Source organism: Ochlerotatus camptorhynchus, unplaced genomic scaffold (assembly GCF_037179485.1).
Source record: "Ochlerotatus camptorhynchus isolate MF236.1 unplaced genomic scaffold, CSIRO-AGI_Acam_v1.1 ptg000213l, whole genome shotgun sequence".
Taxonomy (NCBI): Eukaryota; Metazoa; Arthropoda; class Insecta; order Diptera; family Culicidae; genus Ochlerotatus; species Ochlerotatus camptorhynchus.
The window spans coordinates 5517373-5541823 of record NW_027040703.1 but is presented as its reverse complement, the minus strand read 5'-3'; the positions used below and the strand labels follow the sequence as shown (position 1 = coordinate 5541823).

Genomic DNA, 24451 nt, shown 5'->3' with positions numbered 1-24451 from the left:
AGGTTGTATAGGTCCAGCCCTGCTGCTACTCTGGCTCTTCCTCACGCTCCAATAACTTCGGCCGCTGGATTTTTGAGGCACCAACGTACTTGATACCATTGGCTCGATAATTGTATGACCTTGATAATTGTATGATTCCTGTTCATACTAGACTTCGATTTAATTTCAATTCTTACTGTAACAAAATTGAATTATCGGCTCCAAGCAGCTAACGTCATTGTTTCAAATAAACGATCTAGATTAAAAAAAAAAAAAAAAACTACTATTAGAAGGAGTTGCCTTAAATTAGTAAAAAAACACACATTTTTTGACAATGAATTGAAAATGAAAAAAATAATCGAATTTCCAACTATCTAGCAAGATTCTAGACTTATATGGTTTGGAATTTACCTGCCAAAGAAATTCATCGAGAAAGTTGTTCAAGATTCTCACCTAAAAAACGCTTAGGCTTCTTTGAATATTTCTTTGGGTATCCCCAAGATATCGGGGTAACCATTGTGAGTACCTATAATAAGCGGAATCAACATGACATAACTGTTAGCTACCAACAACCAATTATGCCTCAAACACGTTGGTTATCGATTTTTAATAAAAAAAAAACATCGGCCACTAACCCGAAATTGCATGCCTTCCAGGAAATCGGGTACTTAAGTGTATTGAACATTTTGGATGCCATAATTTACCAAATTATCTCACATGAACGAAAATGACATTTTCACCGCTAAATTATACTGATGAAAAATCGATACCACCACAATCCGTGGGCTGCTCACCCACACACGCCCACATATGGCAGCAGCAGCAAATCCTAAACGCATATTAACGTCATGCCGCCAAGAGCAATGCTCATTAGCCGCAATGTAATGTGAATTGCGGACGTCCTGCTTAAACTAGAACCATCCGGTTTGGACGGTTTGACACGTGGTAACAACGACACGACGACGAGGTGATGTGACCAAATAAATACAAAAGAGATGATGACGAGGGTGGGGGTTTCCCTACAAATGCCACTTCCGTTGATGGACGGCTCCAAAGTGCAGTTTAATTTCCTGCAAAGCAAAGTACTGTGTCATCGCATTTAAGGACCTCCACGATAGGATATTGTTATTAGTTTTTCCCATACAATTTAGTTTGTGTACTGCTGGCCATTCATAATGCACTTTAACACGGAATGTCGATATACTTTTTATTGCTTATATGATATAAGAACGATTAGTCAACTGCAGGTTGAAAAGCCAAATGACAGAAGTCATTAATTATTAGTTGCTGTGGCTGCCGTCTGTCCCAGCCTCGATGGTAGAAAAATAAACCAACAGAAGTTATTCCGTGCTTCAATTTCAACAGCACTTATTACGTCTGTAGCAGGTTTGCTTTAAAGTGCTGTGATTCCCACCCTTCATTTAAGGTATTTAATTGCATTGCGTGTATAGAACAACGCAACTGGTGATGTATAGGATTGCGGTATTAATTTCCAAAGCAACACAACCACAAGAGCACCTAACAGTGTAGTACAGACTGTACTATCACTTATGCATCATTAGAGCCATTGTTGTGGCGAGCTAGCCTAGGCTAGATTTCGGGACTGTTCTTTGGCTTCCACCAAGGTATGTGTAGCATTGGGACGTGTTTTATCCTACACAGCATGTTTTCGTTTTTTGCATGTTTATGCATATGAAAAGAACACAAACGTTTGACCATTCATGCGGAAAGGTTAACATAAGCTTGGTACATCGTTTTGCAGGGATTCTGGCTTTTGTAATGGATGCTGATATACTTTCAATGGGGCAGTACTGTGCTCTTCCGATAAAATAATAAATTTATCTCTTCAATCGACGATTACTGACAATTAATTTATGGTATGGCGCAAATTTATACCTGGTTGAATATTGTTTTTATTTGCTTACCTAAATTACGCTCATTCTGGCCAAGTCTATTAAAAGAAAATCACACCATTTATAGTTTTTATAGCTAAATGTATTTATTTTTAACTTCTACATCTTCACAATGTTCCACAAAGTTGTTTGGATGGTAAAAATACACAACTGTCTCGAAAATATAATATACTCCAAGCATTATAATTGAAGGAATTATTGATAAAAAAAATTCACTTTTTTCACCATATTTTCGACGCATGAATTTTTCTTAGGTGCAGGAAGGTACATATATGGTTAGTTGCATTTATGTTACTTCATACGCGAAGTTAACGATTTTCAGAGTTGGTTGGAAATGCTAACATGAAGCTTTTAGTGTGATGATTTATTAGCTAGAGAATGATCTTTAGAAGAGGGTAGGTGGATAGTTCCGTTAGAGTACGGCAGTATGAAAATTGAATAGAAGTTGAAAATGAGCGAAGGGCCATTAATGCGACAGTTTTTTAAGATCGACGCACATTTTTGCCTAACCCGTACGATGTACGCGGGGACTTGAAGTATGTCTCCAAGTCCACAGGCAAAAATGTGCGTCCCTCTTTTTGCTCATAAACTGACTGCGGCTGTGGAATAGTTCTAGCGACGTTTTAATCACTACCTAAAGCCCCACGTTGCGAGAGCATTTCCAGTCGATGGTGTGTTATAATGCAGTTCTTCTTTACCCAACTATTGTAGAGAAATGTTTCCTCTACCAGCTAGCATTGTAATTTTGAAGAGAGATAAGATTTCATTCGCGAGAATTTGACGGCTAAAATCATTGTTTACAAAAGCAATTACGCCCCTTTGAAATGTTGGCACTGATTTATTTATAACATGAACGACGATATATTGAGTGCCTAATACTGTTTATTTACATTTGTACAAAATTCGTTTTATTTCTGTTTCTGTGTGTTTGTTCCTATTCGCTCTCCTACTGTGTGCGGTTTTTCTCTCTCCATAGCATACTCTCATTCTCGTTTTTGTCTCTCATGGGCTCATGTGCTCGGTGTTATGTGTTGTTGGGTGTCGTCACAAATCGGTAGCTCAGCTCTACCAAGGCATGTGCTCCTGGTGACAATGATTTGCAGCGTCGAATTACGCGCGCATGCTTTTAGCGGAATCGACGAGTAACGAGTTTCGGCAAGTCGTTACGAAACTCGACTCAAATAACTACTCCGTGGCGCCCTCACCAGACGCCACACTCCAGAAAAAAGATAAAAGCTTGGTTGACTCACCAGATGATGGCTTATAGTAGCTTACGTGGGTTTCTGCCAACGGTCACAGTCGATGACTGGTCGGCGGGTTCGACGCACTCGCTGTCGCGTTCAATGATCGCGTAGAAAGCGTCACCCTAGGGTGGGGTTTATTTTTCAAAATCCTTCGAGGACACGTTTTCTCATGTGGAAAATGATTACTAGGGCCAAACGAACAACATATCCGAAAATGAGCGTTTTTCGTTAAGATTTAGAGGTGGTGCCAGAGGCCTAAGTCCAATATATGGAACGAAACTGATTTTCGAACAAGTCTAGTGCGTCTTTAAGTAAACACGTTTGGCGATATCTTTAACCATTTTTGAGATATACGGCATAGCAGGTTTGGACTTACACCCACGAATATGATCTAGCGCAAACAGTATTCTTGGCAGTGCTAGATACAGTGAGCGTATGAGTACGATACAGATCGAGCGAGAACGCGAGAGTGTAAGAGAGAGAGTGAGAGAAGAGAGAGAGAATGAATAAATCTCGTTGAACATTTCAAATGGTCCTATCTGCTTTGATCGATTCTCTTCATCGACTATCTCTTTTGATAACCACTGCTATGCAAACAGATTACAACATAGTTTGATAAAGGAGATTCTTATCTAGCATCCCAAACGTCAAATACAATAGGGAAAGCTTTTACAGCTGAGTTATTAACGGAAAAGAATCGATAAATGCAGATAGGACATTTTGAAATGTTTATCAAAGCAAAATTGTTTGATACACTAGGTATGAACAGCAGTTTCCTCATTGTCCCTGAATCGTCCTGGATCAAGAATGAAACCTATATTCATGGTATGAACTTTGTCGATAATTTGAAAGTCGTAAACGACCACGCTGAAAGGGTTATCCGGCAAATTCATGATTATAATCGTAATGTAACTCAAAACGAAGAAAGTTTCCAGAATCTTATTGTAAACGTTAACTTCCACAAGAAAAACCTAGCTGACTTGAAGAAAAGTTCTATTGTTGATAAGTATTCGTCATAGTGAGGTCATATTCGAGAATTGGATTTTATGGATTAATACATTTTCAAACAAATATATTGAACACATTTAATTAATCATTCTCTTTCTCTCTCTCTTCTCTCGCTCTCTCTCTCTCTCTCACTGTCGTATCTCGCTCTCTCTCACTCTCTTCTCTTGCTCTCTCTCTCAGTCTCGCGTTCTCGCTCGATCTGTATCGTACTTATACGGTCACTGCATCTAGAACTGCCAAGATTACTGTTTGCACTAGATCATATTCGTGGGTGTAAGTCCAAACCTGCTATGCCGTATATCTCGAAAATGGTTAAAGATATCACGTGTTTACTTAAAGACGCACTAGACTTGTTCGAAAATCAGCTTCGTTCGATATATTGGACTTAGGCCTCTGGCGCCACCTCTAAATCTTAACGAAAAACGCTCATTTTCGGATATGTTGTTCGTTTGGCCCTAGTAATCATTTTCCACATGAGAAAACGTGTCCCCAAAAGATTTTGAAAAATAAGCCCCACCCTCGTCACCCCTTTGATGACGGTGGCAAATGGCGGTTCGGCGTTTCGCACGCCGATACGATGGCGGCTACTATGCCGTGCCGATTTTGATGACAAGCTGGCGTGTGGATTCTGTCCACACACTTAGAAATAAATACTTTTACACGAGACGTAATCCACATAGGACGTAAATCATAGAACGTAAAGAAATATTTCATGTAAAATTAAGTGTTCTCAAACCGAAACAGCAGCTAGTCGACGAAGAGAACGTTTGGTTGAATTGATTTTCACGTTTCTTTCAACTGATTCTTATGTCAAAAGGCCCACTTACATGTGTCGGTCTCAGGGAACCAAAATTTACATGACTTTTTAGTAGTGTGCACGTGAAGGTCCCTCGAGCCTCCTCGGACCGATGTGATTACGGATCTGTCCGCTTCCGGCCGGTTGGCACTTACCGGGAAATTCGGGAAATGATCGAGCCTGTGAATCCTCAGATTAAGGAAATGTAAGGCTTGGACGGACCGGAAGTCCATCTTTCTCGAAAGCCATCGTGTACTCGTGAGTCCAAAGACACGAAAGATAACTTGGCAGATAGAAGTGCCGTTGTCCCTTTCCTACCTTATCCATAAATTAAATGGACCCGTCTTAGGAAAGATTTCAGCAGAAAAATGCTTGTGTATTCCTACTGCCTACCATAAGGAATTTAATTCAAATAATTTGAACCTATTAAATTATATACAAATTTATACAAAATTCCTGATCGTTACAGCTAGAATAGGCTTTTGAGGTTTTTTTTCAATATTTTTATGTTTTCAAAAGGGTTTGGAACTCGGGTCTAATTTCGAAACAATACTTTCAAAAGTTTTACTCCTCAGTGTAGAGAATCGTTTTTTAATTTGTTTTTGCAAATTCCGCTCGACAAATTTCATGGCCGGATCGCGTGTTTTTTGATATTGCCTCCTACGGACATTTTTCAGATGGATCAAGAGGATGGATCAAGGTCATCGTTTATTATAATTGAATCGAATGTAACCTTGCATTTTGGTACTGAGGCAGCTTTTGCTTTCAACTATGAAAGTAGTCAGATATTCCTGAGCATAATTAATTTCATCTTTGGTTTACAAAGGAATGTTTAGATCAAAGCTTTATTCCAGTAATGTTCGATATTGCCCCCAGTTCTATGGTAATTGAAAGTAGAGCTGTTGGGATTAGAAATTATTTTTCAAAAGTTACTGGAAGGTGATCAGAACCGAATACAACATGGGTAACTAATTGGTTACAAAGTTGACATGAATCAGTTACCAAATCAATAGTTGAGGGATTTCTCGCTGAAGAAAAGCATGTTAGGCTATTTGGATATTGAATAGTGTAATAACCTGCAGAACAATCATCAAATAGAATATTACCAAGGGCGGTGTTTTGCTTTAAAATTACCAATTATGAAGAATTTCACAATTAAACTTCTACACACCCTGTCGACATCTAAGAACACGAAAATTATTCTCAGAAAAATCACACAGAAAAAAATTACGCAAAAAATATCCCCTTCAATGGAATGATGCGACAGTATAATCTACACTGTGAAGTCATTAGCATCACTATTTTAAAAGAAGAAATTAAAAACCGACTAAAACATAATAGAAATAATGCATAGTATGTTAGTAAAACATTGTAACCATTGTATGTAGTCTGCTTTTGCTTGACGAAATAAATAAGTAAATGAATTTAGACCTATACGTATGATGGGTTTCTGAAGGTGACCCTTGAGAATAAAAATTTGCTGCTTTGCGCATTTTAAAGGCAAATAGGCAGTTATAAACGTAAGTTGTCCAAATTTGGTTTCGACAGAAACTCCCAAAGTTTCAAAAACTTTGGTTTCTAACGAAGAAAGAATTTGATGTTTGATACGTCAAAACCTCTGCCTACTTCCGTGTTTCTCGTGTCGAACTATTGACATGGCTGGCCCAAAACCCTGGGTTGAATCCTGTTGAACACTTATGGTCTATTTTGAATTGGATTGGACCTTGTTGAAAGTATGCCAAGACACTTGCAAGTTGTCATTGAAGCAAAAGGTGGTCATGCTAAGTATTAATTTTAAGAATAAGCATTGAAAATGCTGAATTTATTGTAATGCGTACTTGATTTTGTCCACTCAGAATTGGACAGTTTCCCAATAAATGTTGTAATCAAATAGTTAACCACTATGATGACCAGGAACAAAGCACATTTGGATAGTAAATCTATAATGCTAACTTCGTGCGAACACTTAAAAAAACTGTCTGTAATAAATATTGAGAAAATCAAAAACCTTGTCATTATCAGAGGTGCGCACTTTATTTTGATCAGTACTATAATCAGGAAAAAAGTAAGCACCTGGGAGGAAGAACCAGACCTGAATAATATGAACGTCAAAAGGAGACAGAATCATGCTGTCATAAACCGTCATTGGGAGCCAAGCAGTTTGTTTATGCTTTTCTTACAGTTGAACAAGAATCCACAAGGCGGTATTGAAATCTTGCGTAAAGTAATTTATGAAAAACTGTCGTATCCAGCTATCTTATACAATGGGACATCGTTTTTTAAATTCATTCATTGAATATACTCAAATCCGTATTGAAAGATACCGTTAACCAAGGTTTCTGTCGAAATATTTAGTGGTATGTTAAAATATAAAACAGAAAAGTACATATGCTCACTGAACACTGAACAATTTGAAACAATCACAACACAGGCTCTTTTGCTACGCCTATTTTGATTTGATTTCAATGGCACAAATTTCCATGACAAAAAGAACAAGCTATAAAATAAATTCCGTGTGTTATATCGAAGACTTCATATTAAGAAGACTGGCAACTCTTCCATTTTCTCATACGAAGGCTATGAGACAGGTACAATCGCGTACAAATCCTCAGAAGAAAGGTTTGTGTATTTGATTATTTTTCTATGCGTTGCTTCTACCTTCACTCAAGCGCAGCGCTACTGTATCTGTCGCTTGGATTATGGCAAAGTTGCCAGTCTTCTTCATTTGTTGTCTTCGGTTATACACAGTTCGAAAAAGTAGCGTAAATTTCTGTTCAATATGATGCACATAAATGGAGCGTCACATCCCAAGTAACATTACAAGTTTTATTGAGGTTTTAAAGCATGCTACAAGTCTAAATCATGGTCTACAGAACCCTCATACAACCAAAATTGTTATTTGAGATATCATATACGTACATACGTTTATATTATATATCATGTCAAGTTCTGACACATTTCATGCAATGTAGCAAATATTGTGTACAAAAGCCCATCTTTGTAAACAACATTGTTTGCAAGTTGCTCGGTTGCGTGAAATGAAATACAAGCCTACGTGAATGAATGTTTACATCACAATTAAAATTCAGAATTTTTATCTGTGTATGCTTCTTCCCCCCATGTGTGCACATTGCTTAAGCTTGTAGATACTTGTGGGAACGCGAAGTTTAGTTTTAAGTATCTGTGGTAACTTGTAGAACTCCTCGCAATTTTTGTTAGAATACATTAGATGCCTTTTCTGACGCGAATGCGCTTTTGTTGGTCGAAAATCGTGACTCCGAGAAAAGAGAAGAGTGAACCATATTGTTGTTATAATATATTTCCCAAAATGAACTATGGAATTGATCTCAAACTCAAGCAGAATAATATATTTTGGTTTATCTTCTAATCCGTCAAAAATTATTCATACCCTTCTATTCTTCATATATAATTTATGTCTAACATCTTCATGCCAGCCGTAAGGCATAAATTTCATACGTATACCTAGCATCCGTATGCCTAACATATTTATGCCTAATGGGGTGTCGTCATAAGGTTCCAAATGCGTCCACTGGGATCGCTGTAATAGTTGAAAATGATTATTCCACTTCTAAATGGTCCAAGCATAAACCATTTTGATAACTCACATTTTTACTAACTTTCTACTTCCGCACGTGTGCTATCCATAAAACGGAGGAAATTCATCGTTTGGCACAAAAACATTCACCGCTCAGCAATGTTTTTCCCTACCATGAATAGCGATGTTGCTGTTCTGTTTGGTTGGTTTGGATGGTCGAGCAAACGAACCATACCATCCGTAGTCGGCTAAAAGTGTACACATTATTTCACCATAACTCAACCTCGCTGCACTAGCTCTCTAGCAATCAATGCTCTGAGGTAAAATGTGTTGTGCTCTATGGCCGATAGAGTTTATGTTTCACCGGGAAGCTCTTTAAAAGGTGAGAAAACGTTACCCTGTTTGTAGTCATATTTTATCCCAACTAGCTGTGAAAAGTTCAACAGCAGAGAGCAATTCCACGTAGAAAGCATCAGCTTTTTTGTAGCGCGATTTTTAGAGTAGTTTCACTGCGCTTTTGTTTTGTTGTTCCCGAACGAAGTGCTTATCAAAATTAAAATTACTACTGTAAACATTATGCTGACGGTATGCCTGCCATCAGGACTGGAATGCTAGCAGGGCACTAGTTTTAATTAATAAAATTCATGAAATTAGTTGCTCTGCAATGTGCGACGAATGGATGCAACGCTGCAGGATAATCCAATCGAATTCATATTATACATGTTCTGTGAAAATCACGGATGCTGACTTCAAAGCAAATGTAAACATTAGAACGAGAGAGCTGCCCAGTGGGAGTCAAAGTTTCATATATGTCGTACAACCTCACGGAAACATCATCGTTTCGATCGATATGAAGTTGTGATGCATGTCCGGGCAAATATAATCATCCTCCTAATAGAGATGCAGTTGCAACGCAGGAGAACCATGAACGAAATCTGCCAAAACTTCTCAAACAAATTTTCAATAGGACTTATCTATTCATGTCGATATAAAATCGATCAGTTTGTTTAATTAAAGCTCATTAATTGAAGCTTCTGCTCACGTTTACTCCACTATTTACTTTACTTACATCATGATTGAAAACTTTGAAATCGGATGTAAATTTGTTTGAGACGTGTTGATTTTCCTTGCTTATTCTAACCATTTTATAGACCACTGAGAAACACTCATTATCGATTGCCCTTCCTTAGAATTACAGCGATATGCGTGATCTACTTTTTCCACTACAGTGCAAGCCCTTCCTAAAAAGTGAACGTAATATTTGAACGACGTCAAGAGAGGAAATCGATTTAAAAAAGCGTTTATTGGTGCACAGACCATTTTCAAGAACGAATCTACAATTTCATTAACAAAGTAGACGATAGTTGGGTATTTTGCAATAAACAAGTGGGCTCTCGATTGCTCTAGGCGATGTTTTCCACCAGTTGCAGTTCGATCACCAGCTAGACTTTGTCGATTGCATGTCATTGCGAAACGAGCTCGTACTCTCAAATTTCAAACGCGTATGCAACACATATCCGTTGCCAATCTTGTGCCCAACTTTGCACAGCGAGTTAGGATGAAACTTCCGAGTGGCAATTGTCGTTTTATCGTTTCTTTTGCTTTCCCGTTGGTCCACTGGTAGGAGTTTCTAGTCGAAAACTTCTGGTCAGATGTAGAATCCAATGTCATGTATGTAGGTACCGATACACTATGAAAGAATTTCAACGAGTGCCCAATTTGCTTTAGTTTTGACAATATTCAAGTTGAAATTTCAACCCATTCCAGTAACTTTTTTTTAATTAGACTACTCGCCACTCCATTTGCCGTAAAAGATTACATTTGTGAATAGACAGCGCCAGTGGTTGTGCGGAACGCATGTTGGCATCCAAGTCGGTGTGGATATAATTATGAGTTGAAATCAGTGCTGTAACAACACCAAATGGCGCAAACGTGATCAAAATCGTGGCGTCAAGAAACATTCGACCATTTTATATCGTACATTTTACCATTACCAAAAATATAATGAATGCCGTATCTTAATAATATGTAATATAATGAATGATAGTTCTTGATAGTAGAATCTTTTTTTTTCCTGAAAAAACCTGGAATTTTCAGGGAATCTTATCATTGCACAGATAATTTTCAAATACTTATTTTGAAGAATACAATGCATTTTATAATTTAAACATTTTATTTTCCTCATTATTTTCATTCAGTTATCAAACTTAATAGATCCGCAGAGAATAATTCTTCAGTAATAAATTACAGATTTGGTTTGAAATGCTATACTAATATCAACATGAAGCTTTAGTGTGATAATTTATTAACTAGAGAAAAATCTGAAGAGGATAGGTTAATAGTTCCGTTAGAGTACGGCAGTGTCCAAATTGAATAGAAGTTGAAATTGAGCAAAGGGCCATTACATTGAGCAAAGGGCCATTATTGGATGTGGAGAATTGAAGATTTTTTTGACGTAGGACTACGTCTGTGATTTCTATATGGGGGTACACTTTGTGAAAACCGAAAATGAAACATGTAACAAAATTATGAAAGATTTTGAACGTTAATAACTCAGCTGCCCCTGCACCAATTTCAATAATTTTACCACCAATCGATCAGGAATATTTCTACGCATCTGTTAAACTTAAGACTTTATAATTTTTCAAAATGTCATCTGATAATTAAAACTATCACCGATTGCCTGTGAAAAGCGATTTCCCTAACACAGATTTCAAAGTTGAATTCCATCCGGTCTCTCCAAACGGTGTTTATTCAATACCGCATGGTGAGTGTGGTGTTCTCCAGTACACAACGAAAAGCTGCCTGCAAGCAGCGAGATGCAGCCCATATGTGCATCCATAGAAGGTGGAGAGCCGCACAGCTATTGATCGGAATCAGTAGCTCTTCCTGAGTCGCTGTGGGCCATCTATGTCAAATACGTCATACTAAAGAGTATAAACAGAGATAGCCCTGCTTAAATTCCTATTCCTACACAAAACACAAGCTCCTGCTGCAGTTAACAAATAAGATTTATTATATAAGAACACGTCCTACGCCCCCCTTGTGAACAACCCCATAGGGCTGTCCCTCGTAGTTTTTCAAATCCACAGACAAAAGAGTGCACGTGTGACTTGCTCATATACTATCTGCGGCTGAGGAATAGTTCTAGTGACGTTTATGACTACCTATGTTGCCGAAAGCATGTACAGGCGAGGGTAACCGTTAATAATGCTAATAATGGTACAGAACGCAACTGCTTTTCTCTCAGAGATGACTATATTGGTGATGACTAGAGAGGGTCTAGTATAAGAGAGGAGCGGACTGGCTGGTTTTGAGCCAAACGAACTGTCAAAGCCAGAGCCAATCGAGCAGTGCCTATCTTGATTGCATTGGCAGTGTTGCTCGAAATCACCTAGGCATAGGTTGCCAGAGCAATTTGTTTTGAATCCACTCCTTGTTTTGAATCCGTTATACTAGACCCTCTCTAGTCATGACGAGAGGAGCAACACAATAGTTGGGTAAAGAAGAATTGCATTATAACATACCATCGCCTGGAAAGGCTTTCAGCAACGTGGAGCTTTAGTTGAGCGATGCCAGATTGTTTTCAAGCCCATCGGTATCAACGATTTATCTTGCAAAAGCTTGTGGAATGCATAAACTTTGTCAAGAGATATTTCGTATTGGAGTGGCTTGGACTGTTTTTTCAGGTTGAAAAATCTTAGATTCATACCTCTATTTAAGACCTACCTTTCCAGGAAAGTCGGAACAAATTTCCAGGGAATGTTTGAATTAGCTTCTGAACGAAGCCGAATAAACTTCCAGAGAAAGATGAAAGAAGCTCTTCTGGAGAAATTTTAAGAAATATCTGGCAACGCTGCAATGGTAGTTGAAATAACTTTGAACTGCAAAACAACTGTAAGGTGGAAAAAAAATCCGAGGGAAAGTTCGAAGTAATTTCCAAGAGATGAAAAATGATAAAAATATTTCCCGATTTCCAGGAATTACCGGGAAACCAGAAAAGGAAAGTAAATGGAAACTGTAATCGAAGGAGTATCAAGCAAAAGAAATATAAACAAAAGTTTACATATTCAAAAAGATAAAAGCCTATCACAATAGTACACACTTTTACAGGAGTCAGTATTTTTTTAAATACTGAAAAACTCGGTTAAAATTCAAATAACCGTATAGATTCGATAAAATCGACAAATTTTATTTTTCATCATTAAACGAAATTAAGAAAAGTAAGTCTGTAAATTTTCGTATCACATTTTCTCAACTTTGAATTTTTAACAGATTTTTAAATTTTTTCGAATAGTTCCGCAATTCAAAAACTCGATTCATTTTGTTTAAAAGAAGTTATACTTGATGGAATCCGCGAGGAAAATCCGACGTGGTCAGGTTCAAAAATTCTGAAGTCGTTGAAATTGGCAGTGCAGTGCAGTGCAGTGCAGTGTTCTCAAAAATTTCTGTGAGCGGCATACTATCGATCGGCAGAATCATAGCAAGCGTCGTAGTGGAACTAACGTTAGGAAGCTGCAATTGAAGGTGTTGAGAACGGTTAGGGCAAACCCTGGGCTGTCAGATTATGATATTGCCAAGAAATTCAATGCCAGCCAAACCACCGTCAGAAGGATTCGTCAGCGATAAGGATTTCGATCTTTTCGAACCAGTAAGCAACCAAACAGGACACTGAAGGAGAATTTAGTGGCCAAAAGACGTGCCCGGAAGTTGTACAATGAGGTTCTTACAAAATACGAAGGATGCATCCTCATGGACGACGAAACGTACGTGAAAATAGATTTTAGGGCAGCTTCCCGGACAAAACTTCTTTAAAGCCACTGGTCGAGGTGATGTCCCTAGCAAGTTCAAATTCGTTTTTTCCGATAAATTTGCAAGAACTCTTATGATCTGGCAAGGTATTTGCAGCTGCGGACAAAAACTCAGGTTTTTTTGACAATGCCCAAGTATCCAAAAATTCCGCATTCAACGATTAAAATCACTTCCAAGTTCCATAAAGTTCAAATAAAGCTACGACAGAACTTTCAAGTTCCATAAAGTTCAAATAAAGTTCCGACAGAAGTTTCAAGTTCCATAAAGTTTGAATAAAGTCCCGACAGAACTTTCAAGTTCCATAAAGTTCGAATAAAATTCTGAAAAAACCTTCAAGTTCCATAAAGTTCAAATAAAGTTCCGACAGAACTTTCAAGCTCAAGCCGCACAAGTGAAATTATCAGTGGCCTGAATAAATCATAATTCTTATAGGGGAAATGTCTCTAATGTTGGCCTATGGATCTAAGATTGGGCCCATTGCTTAAAAGCTGCTATTTATCAATTTTATCTAGATGAACGCGTTATTGGGACGTTACTAATTGATATTTTTGGTTGCTATTGAAAATTTAGTCGATTGCTGAATTTATGTATGGGCCAAATTAGGGACACTAAGGCCGACATTACCTGCATTTCCCCTATTTATGCAGTGCATCAACATTCTACCATTCATCAAGGTGTTGTGTTTCGTATTCAAGTCAGTCAGCTGGCACTGAAAACTCCAACAGTAGGCGGGACAACAGCTCACTTTAATATATCTCAGATGACGTAGCGGTTTATGCTGGGGCTCTCACGCAGAAGGACTGGGTTTAATTCTTCAAACAGCTCCAATTCTACTACTAATGCTAATAAATCAATGCACATTAATACCTGCCTTTAGATATAACTTTCATAAAAGTGCGAACTAAATATAGAATTGCTGTAGAGGACAAAAACCTTTTTTTATTTATTTTCTAAAACTTCCGTTCAAGTTCCGCCAGAAGCTGCTTAGAATTATCTTCAATTATGGTACCGAAACTCTCAAGTTCTTATAACGACTTATAAATGAGGTTGCTTAGAACTCTATAGACCACCTTCAACCAAGCTGCTTAAGCCACGAATAGCCTTTTATCAGAACTTTTGGTTACTTGGGATATGATACTCCACAAAGGTTAAGTTAGGTTATCTTTATTAGCGAGACTTTCAGCTCCACAAAGTTCCTCCTTCTCATTTTATTTAAAATAATAAAAGCTAATACGCCTACCGAAGCTAGAGCAATTTTCCGGTAATTCATGATGGAAGTATTTATGTACTTTTGATTCCTGATACAGTTTTGTTTTGAAATCTAAATTGACAGTTCTTTCGACATGTGCAAGCAGTGTGAACACCAGGGGTTCGACAAAGTATGTCGAAAGTAAATTCAAGCAGAATTTCCATTATGGCGGCGGTCAAAATCAGACCAAGAAATGAGATAGTCTAAACGGACCGTAAGTAGGAAATTTATGAAGCTGTCCATTAGAGACAATAATTTTGTGCTAAATACCATATTTTTTTAGTTAGAGCCAATTTATGGCCTATGCCAACACAGAAAAAGTTCAATAACTCAGTAATCTTTGAGATTTGATCATATGCGTAGAACAACTTTTTCATCAAATATGATCTTCTAATCACTCCTTAAAATATTTGCACTAAGGAATCGAACACCCTGTATAGGTGGGTTCCTACTTTTGAATGGACCGGTCACGCTGTGAATCTTTCGAAAAGAAAGCAAACTTTAACGCTTCTCAAATATGAGGGCCGTTTATGAATAATGAGACAATTTGAAAGGGACCGTGGCTAATCACATATGGCGTCCCAATGGAAACTTTAAAAAAACCCGAGTGCTGACCGGTTGGCTATACTGGCCACATCCGCCCATGTTTCGGGTACCCCGGTCCTAGTTTCTAGCAGGTCCAAAATCCATCATGCGTTACCTTAAGTCACACGAGAATTCATCTTTTGTCACCCCAGGTATTTTTGTGCGTAGTACATGTCACAATTGTTGTCCCACCCACTCTTCGCGTTTCTGATCATAACAATCAAATTTGTAAAGGTTTCAACATAGGGTAGAGCACTATTTCGTCGTAATCGCCCATTTCCGTTCTATCGATCAGAAAAGATCAATAATATCAATAGATAATATAAGAATTGTTCTGATGCGTAAGTTCATTAGCTAAAACATAAATCCAGTTAGAGCGCATTATATGAATATTTACGCTCATTGTTCTGAAAACAAAAGAAGCGCTCCTAGCGAATCCTCTTTTTCTACGTTTATCCGTAGGACGAAGAAAATCTAATGGCGTTTCAATGCGTTAGGAAGGAATTGAAACTCGTAGAACGAATTTAGAATCAAGAAGCAGTGTTAGATTTTAAACAATATCTCAACAATTTGTGACTCTTTATCAAATCCAATGGTACGTATGGAAAGGTGAATGAATTTGGAAGTGATCTTTGACAGAAATATTTCATTTTTTGTTTAAACTCGTTCAGAAAAGAGAGGTAAAGCACGGGTTGTGCTTAGTAGGACGGAAATTCATTTTTCATTTTCAAGCACAGAAGGGGGTCATAGGGCCAAGTCACCAGCGAAAAATCGCTGTCCATACTGCACCAGGGTAGAGGTATAGATTTGGCATCACAGAATAATAACCACAGGGGTCAAATGAATCCTGTTTACGATACCGGATAGTAAGGAAAGCTGTTGAACATAGGGGATAGTCAGAGTAACAGCAATAATAGTGAAAGTTAGGAAAATAAGCAGGTAGAGATGGTTGATTTGCAATGGCTATCGACTCTGTTATATGGCCTACCGTATCAGATTCAAATTTAACGTCGTTTAATATTGCGCTTATTACTTTTATCTTTATTCTAAGCAATCTCCTTTCATACTTGTTTGTTTTAAAGTGAACTGGATGAAATGATTGTTTTATCAAAATTATGTTAAAGTTAACTACTATTCATATTTGCTAATTAATACCTAAATGTAATTTTTAATTTTATGAAGATAAGTTGCTCAGAATAGCAGCCTGTAATTCCGTACCAGAATCCGCCTCCAATTTAATGTCTTTTGTGGATTCGTAGTAGCAAAGTTGTGCTAAAAGCTAAATAGTTACCTAAAAATACTACCTAAATCGTTCACAATCAGAGCCGGGCCACTGATGAAAACCAAAACTACAACCCTGAAAAAACGAATCGATATTTTCGAAGGCGAACACAACCTATTCTTGCTAGTGATTCTGTCCAATTGTTAGGTATCCAAATTATAGTCATTCGTAAATTTATTATTGAATATATGGATGATTTATCTATTATTGAATAACTATTATTTACGATAATTACATGAAAGAAATAACATATAAACTACAAACAAAACGTGACTACTAAAATCTCAAAAAGATATTCTCACAAGTATATTTCACGCAACCAGGAATCTCAAAACCATTAGACGCTATAATGATACTCTGCACATGTTAGACGCAAGAAAAGGCCAAAAAGCAAGCGTCCGACACACAAAACCCGCCAAATCCACTGGCAGTCACAATCAACGATTCTACGAATCGCGAGCGCTCACGAATCATAAAACCGCTGACTGCGACACTCTGAAAGCGAAATTGACAGGCTCTATGCCCGCCCTCCAATCTCATCCCGCATCCAACAACACAAACCTCCATTACAACATCTAACGAATTCAAAACTCCGAAAATCACTCATCTATAGAAAGTGAGTGGAAGCAACCCTGCATGCAACTATTCTTCATGATACGCTTTGTCTGTCTATCTTTCTATTAGGCCTGTGGACATGTGTTAGCTTCGAAACTTCTAACCAAACTAGGAAAATTTTGAAATCACAAAAAAAAAAATCAAAGGTAATTACAAGCAAAATACATATTGATTATTTTACGCAAAACCGAGCAAGTAATATTAAATCTCTTGTATTGTATGCTAATGCTAATTGACTGTAACAAAAATAATATGCTTAAATAAAATAAAATATTAATAAAATGATATGCAAAATTTACTAGAAGGTCATTACTTTATTGGTGAGAAGTTTCTAATAAGCCCTCCCAGTTCCTCTGTATACAGAACAAATCTGATACTATAATCAGAATTGCTCAGTCTGCATGAAGCAGCCGATTGCATCAAGGAAGTTCTATTAACAACCAAGAATTAATCGTTTGAGGTATACTGAAGCATTAAGAAGGTGATATGTGTCACTATGGGAAATCATCATCGTTGCAAATATAAAGAAATTAAACATAACCCTTTGCTTCAGTACCGTCAACCTCCATGTCCATGGGAAGAGTGCTTAGTAGGACGGAAATTAGATCAAAAACCCTATTATATTTTGAGAAAAAGGTTATGTCAACTAACCGACGATGGAGACGTATGGTGCATATTTATGGTTCAAAACTGAACCATCTCAAACCACATTTAGTTTACATTATTAAAAATTATTCCGGTAGTCAGAATATCGTCTGTTATGACAGTTGTTTATACCTCTCAAGTGACACTAAAACTGAGGTACATGCAACTTATATAATATTTGCTTGCGATTAACAGATCAATTGACGGGTTGAATGATCAAACCCGTAAGTAATCAATAATTAGGTATCGTTATATTGTCATAAAACGGATTTTACTCTTGCAAGTTTCCACTCGGGCAAAACAAAATAATGATACAAGTCTAGTTGAAAACTTACAACCGACAATCAACATGAAGCAGAGAACCGTGCTCAATTTGCGATAATTATGCTACATATTTTACGCTTCATTAAATTTTCAACATTTTACCGCACTAAATCAAACAAGGCCACATAGTTATAGCGAAAATTTATCTTGACCGTTTTCTTTTCCTCCAAAAAAACAGATCCTAAACCTCGCAAGCCAGGTGGAATGAGTGCCAACGCCTGCGATACCATCGCCGAACAGCTCTTAAGGCCGCTTCAAGCGCTTTCGTTAAAGCTGTACTTTGGCCAGGATGGTACTGGCGGAAACGGTACGTACCAGGTACCCGCCGACGAACAGCGGCGTCGCTTCACGGCTGTGGTCAAACGAGTTGCCGAACTGGTGCAGCGATTCGGGCGACGTAAGTTTAGCAACAATGCACAGGACGTCGCACAGCAACGGGATGCTTGGAAGCAGGTACTGAAATTTTTATTCCTGCTCCGGGCGATTGGACCGGAATCGATGACGAACGATGACGGTGGCAGGAATTCAACAACAACGAAGACGGCGGTGGCGGCTAGTGGAGGATACCCTAGGGAGGTACGTTATTGCATGGAAGAATGCTCGTGTGTGTTTGGGTACTTGAGTCGGCATACTTTTGACTAGAGAGCGAGCGAGTGAACGAGCTAATGCTAATGGAGTGCTTTTGGTGAAGAGTTTTAGCTGTAGTGCACTATTCGTCATCATTGTAGGGAGTTGAAGAAGGTGGCATAAGAGGGTGGAGTTCTTCGTTGCACTATGAACTTCATAATTCTGGTACGTTCGGGAGTAATAAATACCTGCACATGTAAATTGATAGCTCCGAGCAATGGGAATTCTTCTGTAATCGGGACAAGAATGTTTGCCATTATTCCGTCTCAACGGGACGGTTGAAATTGGTGCAATAATGAATCGGAAATGCTACCTTCATCGATTGTGTGATTTTGAGATATTGTTTTGAGCCGGGTCAGATCAGCAGATCTGAATGCTATAAAACAAGACACGTTTCACCCTCTCAACATTTGGCGTGATATGACGATCAATTTGTCTAGCACTTACCAGTGACAAGGAAAATGTTTGAATTGCAATTCTGAATGGGGAACGAAAATGGTTCGAACGGTTCAATTGCACGTACACGGCAATAGTGCTACTACTGCTGTGTGTATTTAATGTTGAATAAACAGCACCGATCGACCTTGCATTCTGCCGTTCGCTGTTGCATGTATCTACGAAAGTATAGCAGTGCAGCTACTGTACATGTTCACAACTTGGTAGTATGCACATTTTTTCATGAGACATAATTTATGAAAGCAGTTATCTTGATGACGCTTCGTACAATTTATTATTTATCTATACATTCAGGATAATTTTTCATCAAAATCAATAAAAACCCATGTTCTGGATGCTCCCAGCACTCATGAATGTGGTGTGAACAGCATTTGGTCATCATGGTTCATTATTTACCGTCCGGTTGGTTTATGGTTTTCGTATAATGGGAAGCTACGGTTTTCTTGATTAATATGTTTTTTTTGCGTGTGTTTGTATACTTCTGGCTTTACTGTCAGTTTCCATTTATTGAATCTGTTGTAAAAACGAGGTGTTTCATTTTCAGCTTAAGCTTTATATTGGAGCTGCTGCAAAGGCTCGAAAGTATGGGATTTGTATTTTTGGGTTTTCATCAATTTAATTTTTCAGACCGTTTGTTTTCCATTTTTAGGGGGAAGATCACCGCCCCGAATTAAAACACTTACGTCCTGGCTTTTCTATAAATTTTGCAACAAGATATAAAAAAACTCAAAACATAATATTTTGTCTATTTTGCTGAAGAAAATTCTCGTGTAATTTTTTTTTTCATGGCCCAAAGTTGGGCACAAAAATCTGCAAACCGTCCTTTTGACTTGGTTTAGAGTGCATCTAGAGATAGAAAATAGCTACACTTATGCAGCAAGTTGCAAAAATAAGATTTTTTCAACACGAGTTATGCACCCAATCGGGGGATGAAAGATTTGTTTACAATTATGTTGGATTCATCATCGCAGGATGTTACGGATGATGAGATATACCGAGCTGTGGTCCAATGCAAGAAAATTGGAGACTGGAAAATTTAGAGTGTATTAGTGAGTAAAATTAAATTTGTTGAAAAAAATAGAAAAAGGATGTCAACTGGACACGAATAATGAATGTTGCGATTAACATTTCTCCACTGCTCTTTCCATGCTTCGGATTATGGTTAGACTAAAAGCGAAAATGAAGCGCTCATAGTACGATAATATGATTTCGCATGATTTTTCTGCTGAACGGGAATTGTAGAGAAACGAAGCAAGTGTGTACGTCGTTCTACAATGTTATAAATAAAAAGCTTGGTTGTATAGTCGAAAGCGTACACAGAACACGAAATAAAAAAACTTAAAAAACCACTGTACTGTCTGCATGGCCTACTGATAGCACGCCCAACTGATAGTATGTCCAACTAAAATTCAATTTAATATACTTTTGGTTTGCTAGTGTTGAAAAAATTGAATTTTGCAACCCGTTGCATACAACAGTTTTTAGCACTCTTTACTGAAAAGTGTCACTTTTTGACACTGTTATGAATAACATTATGGGCTTTTAATAGCTAAAATAATTGTTTCAAACTGCGTTAATATCATTACTTTTTTTCAAAAAGTATTTTTAATTACCTTTCATTTGATGAAGTAATGAAATTGGGTTGTTAGCGGAATGCTTAAATAAAACAGCATAAAAGGGTTATCTTCCATTTAATTCCACTTAATTAATTTGAGTATGCATGACAGATACGTATTTCCACTACAATGTGCAGTCTTCATCAGTGTCATTCCCACTAAAGGACTTATCAAAATCTAACCCCCTTAAGTACTCATCCCATTAATTAAGTGGAATTAAATGGAAGATAACCTCTCTTTTGCTGTATTATTTCATTTGATATTTTGATCTTTAAAATTGGCTTACTGGTTCAAATGTTATAATTTTTGAAAAAAAAAAAAATCGAATAAAAACGAACCACTCTAACATGGAAATGTTCACCCTAGTGACAACATAAAAATATCGGTTCTAATATTTTGCAATACTGAGAGCCACTATATCGTTTTGCTATGCAATGGCTGTATAAGAAGCACTAATGGTACACGAAATGAAAATTAATTATTTTAATCATATACATTTTTGCCAAAACATCAGCCTTATAACTAGGGTTACTATATGGTATCCTAAAGGAGGACATGTCCTCCTTTTTTCAATAATTTTTCTACATCCTCCTTTTACCCGAAAATGTCCTCCTTTTTAATCATTGCATTTTTTCCAGTAACATATTCATAAAATTGTTTTCAAAGAGCGTTGTTTGCAGAGCTTATTTGTTTAATTATGTCGCAACTTATATACCAAATGCCATTTCATGGAGGGATTAGGAGTATACTACAGCTGTCAACCCCCCTACGTTTAGGCTGCGATCCATTTCGAGAATTTTAACGTATATTTGACAGATGGAAAATTTTCAAATAAACCTGCTATTCTACCAGATTTTTTTCAGACAAACCAGGAATCAATTTTGCCATACAATTTCTCGAAAATCGGATGATCAACACCAGCGGGATTTTTGAACATTTTAATTTATTTTTTGTAAGTCTGTTTGATTTTAACGTTCTGGTTTTATGGAATTTTAGGTATTAAACAAAATTTTGTTTAGGTCGCTACCATACTGAGAGCGAAGAGGCACGCGAATCGTAAAATCCAATGTAAGAAATAATATCAATAATAGGAATTCTTTTGCACCTCTTCGCTCCTACTATGGCAGCGGCCTTAAGACCGACGCACAATGGATAAGTGTTCAGGTTTTTTGACAGTTAGCCCATGTATTATCTGTCAAAAAACCCGAAAACTTATCCATTGTGCGCCAGCCTTTAGAGTCCTGTGCTGAATCAATGGTAAAATTAACAGGTTGCTTAGATGTTCTATGTTGGTTTCAATCAGCGATGACATGCATCCTGATTTTTGAACATGATAAAATTTGGGATGGTTTTAAGGCTGTAAGGCTTTAGTTTTCTTGCAAATCAGCTAGACTATTTAGATCATTTCCAAGTATCAAAAAAGAATTATGAACGCTAGTTTAATGCATTTTCCAGAAGTAAAGGGCGAACACGAAATTATTGCGACACCGAAAATGTCATGCCAATTTTCTTATAATGTTTAGAATCAAACCAAAATTTTAGGGTAGTTTTATACATATATTTACTTCAAAAATCAAAACAAAAGTTAATCGATGGAGCCTTGAGTGTAAAATTGAACGCATTTTCGCTTGATGCCCTCCATCAAAGTCTTTACAGTGTCATCCGGTACCAGTTTCTCAGTTTTTTTTTTTCATTTTCTTAACATGTGCTTCTCGTCTTTGACTGTCTTCTTGCTCTTCCGAAGTTCCCGCTTCATTATTGCCCAGTACTGCTCCACCGGGCGCAGGTCCGGACAGTTTGGCGGATTCATGTCCTTTGGAACATGGCTTTTATATACGTTTCGTCGTCCATCACACAGCAGCCATATTTTGTCAGCATCTTCTCGTAGAGCTTCCGTGCCCGAGTTTTAGCCGTCGATTGTTGCCGCTCATCGCGGTTTGGGAAGTTCTGTACCTTGTATGTATGTAGTCCAGCTCTCTTCTTTGCATTCTGGACGTAGCTCTGCGACATGCCGATCTTTTTAGCCAAATCACGGCTTGAGACGTTGGGATTTGCTTTAATCATCCGCTTCACCTTTCCCTCCGTCTTTTTGTTCTCCGGTCCCGGTTTTCTTCCAGCTCCTTTGCCGTTGTCCAACGTCAACCGCTCCTGGAACCGCTTCAACACTCTGGAGACGGTTGAATGGTGAATGTTCAACATTTTTCCCAACTGCCGGTGCGACAGGTCAGGAAATTCCAGGTGTTTGGAAAGAATTTGTTCTCTCAACTCGCGTTGGTTCACCTCCATTTTCGTTGAATCGAAAAACACGACTTCGAGTTTGACAGCATGTACACAATACACATCAATGAGAAAGTGTGCAAAATTTGGTCGATTTTTACCCAATGGTAAAAAAGTTACACACTGTTGAATGTGTCGCAATAATTTCGTGTTCGCCCTTTATAACGATGAGATGAATTGAATTGACTACGACTACAAGTTATGAACAATCTCAATTGAACCTTTGCAAATCATGAATTTTGTGATAGCGCACATATTATTAAAACGTTTGATAAAAACCAATTGTCCTCCTTTAACGTTAGGAAAAGGAATCATTGCCCTCCTTACTCTCCAAGCCTCAAATGAAATGTGCTCCTTTTCAAGTTTTTGATATGGTAGCCCTACCGTTATAACTACATTCCATAAGACAAGCCACATAGGTCCTATAAGAGTGCATAAACGGGATATGTTAACATTTATACATCATCATTAACTTTTTGCAAGGTGTCTGCTTATTAGTTGAGTTATACATTTTATTGATAATCAGCAATAGAAATTTGATAAAAGGTATAAGGGGATTTCTATCCGCGTAAGATAATCATGCCTAAGGCTTTATGAAATCCAAACTTGTGAATTTGGATAATTTATTTTGCAGAGTGTGGTTCAAAACCCGACATTAGAATAAATTCAATCAGTCCGCATCGTCCTCTTTTGCCGTAAGGATCCATTTGCTTTTTGCTGGAGGAAGTGTTACTGCTACCTGAATATACAACAAGTTTAAAAAGTACTTTTCAGTGCTCAATATTGACTTTAAAATTTCTACCTTGTATGACTCTTATTCCTCTTCGATCCTTGTTTGGACCCTACCCAAGCTAATCCTGCTTTATCATCGATTTGGAAAATTCCTCTTCGATCCTTCGGATTCTAAGAGTAATCTGTTTGGAAGTCGATTTGGAGAAACTTGGTTCTGCCGCCAAGGCGCCTTAACCAAAAAGAAATGGGCAACCGATTGATCCCCCTTCTGATAAAATTCAATTGAGCAATCAATTTGATATGCTTACGGATGATGAGAATGATCCATCATCCAGGAAAAAATCCATTAAACATTCCCGGCTTAATGCCAAAAAGGAAAAGGTTCCCCCTATTGTCGTAACCACTTCCAATTTCCATGCTCTTCGCAAGGAACTTCTGAACTTCGTTCAATTTAACTATTCACTTCAAATTGGCCGTCGGAGTGGATGCCATGTATTGGAAAAAAAAAACCTTGGACGGATTCAAACGTCTTCTCAATTACCTTACTGAGGGCAACACATATTTTTTACTCACAACACCAAAACTGAACGTCTGTTCAAGGTTGTCTTGAAAGGTAAGCACAGTGGTGGATCAGATCAAAGATTATTATATTATTCAATCAGGCTAATGCCTTGTTGTCTTCTGCTGTCCGAAGAAGTCGTCTCCACTACTCGATCCATGGCCACAGTTCGCCAG

General features: G+C 37.7%; 1 protein-coding gene across 4 annotated transcripts in view; it reads left to right on the top strand.

The window, feature by feature from the left end:
- Positions 1 to 24451, top strand: part of LOC135703420 (uncharacterized) — a 222113-nt gene that overhangs the window by 30746 nt on the left and 166916 nt on the right. For all 4 annotated transcript variants that reach the window (XM_065224639.1, XM_065224640.1, XM_065224641.1 and 1 more), the window contains one exon: positions 18187 to 18584. In XM_065224639.1, the coding sequence (XP_065080711.1) occupies positions 18187 to 18584 (398 nt within the window). The remainder of the gene's footprint in view (positions 1 to 18186; positions 18585 to 24451) is intronic.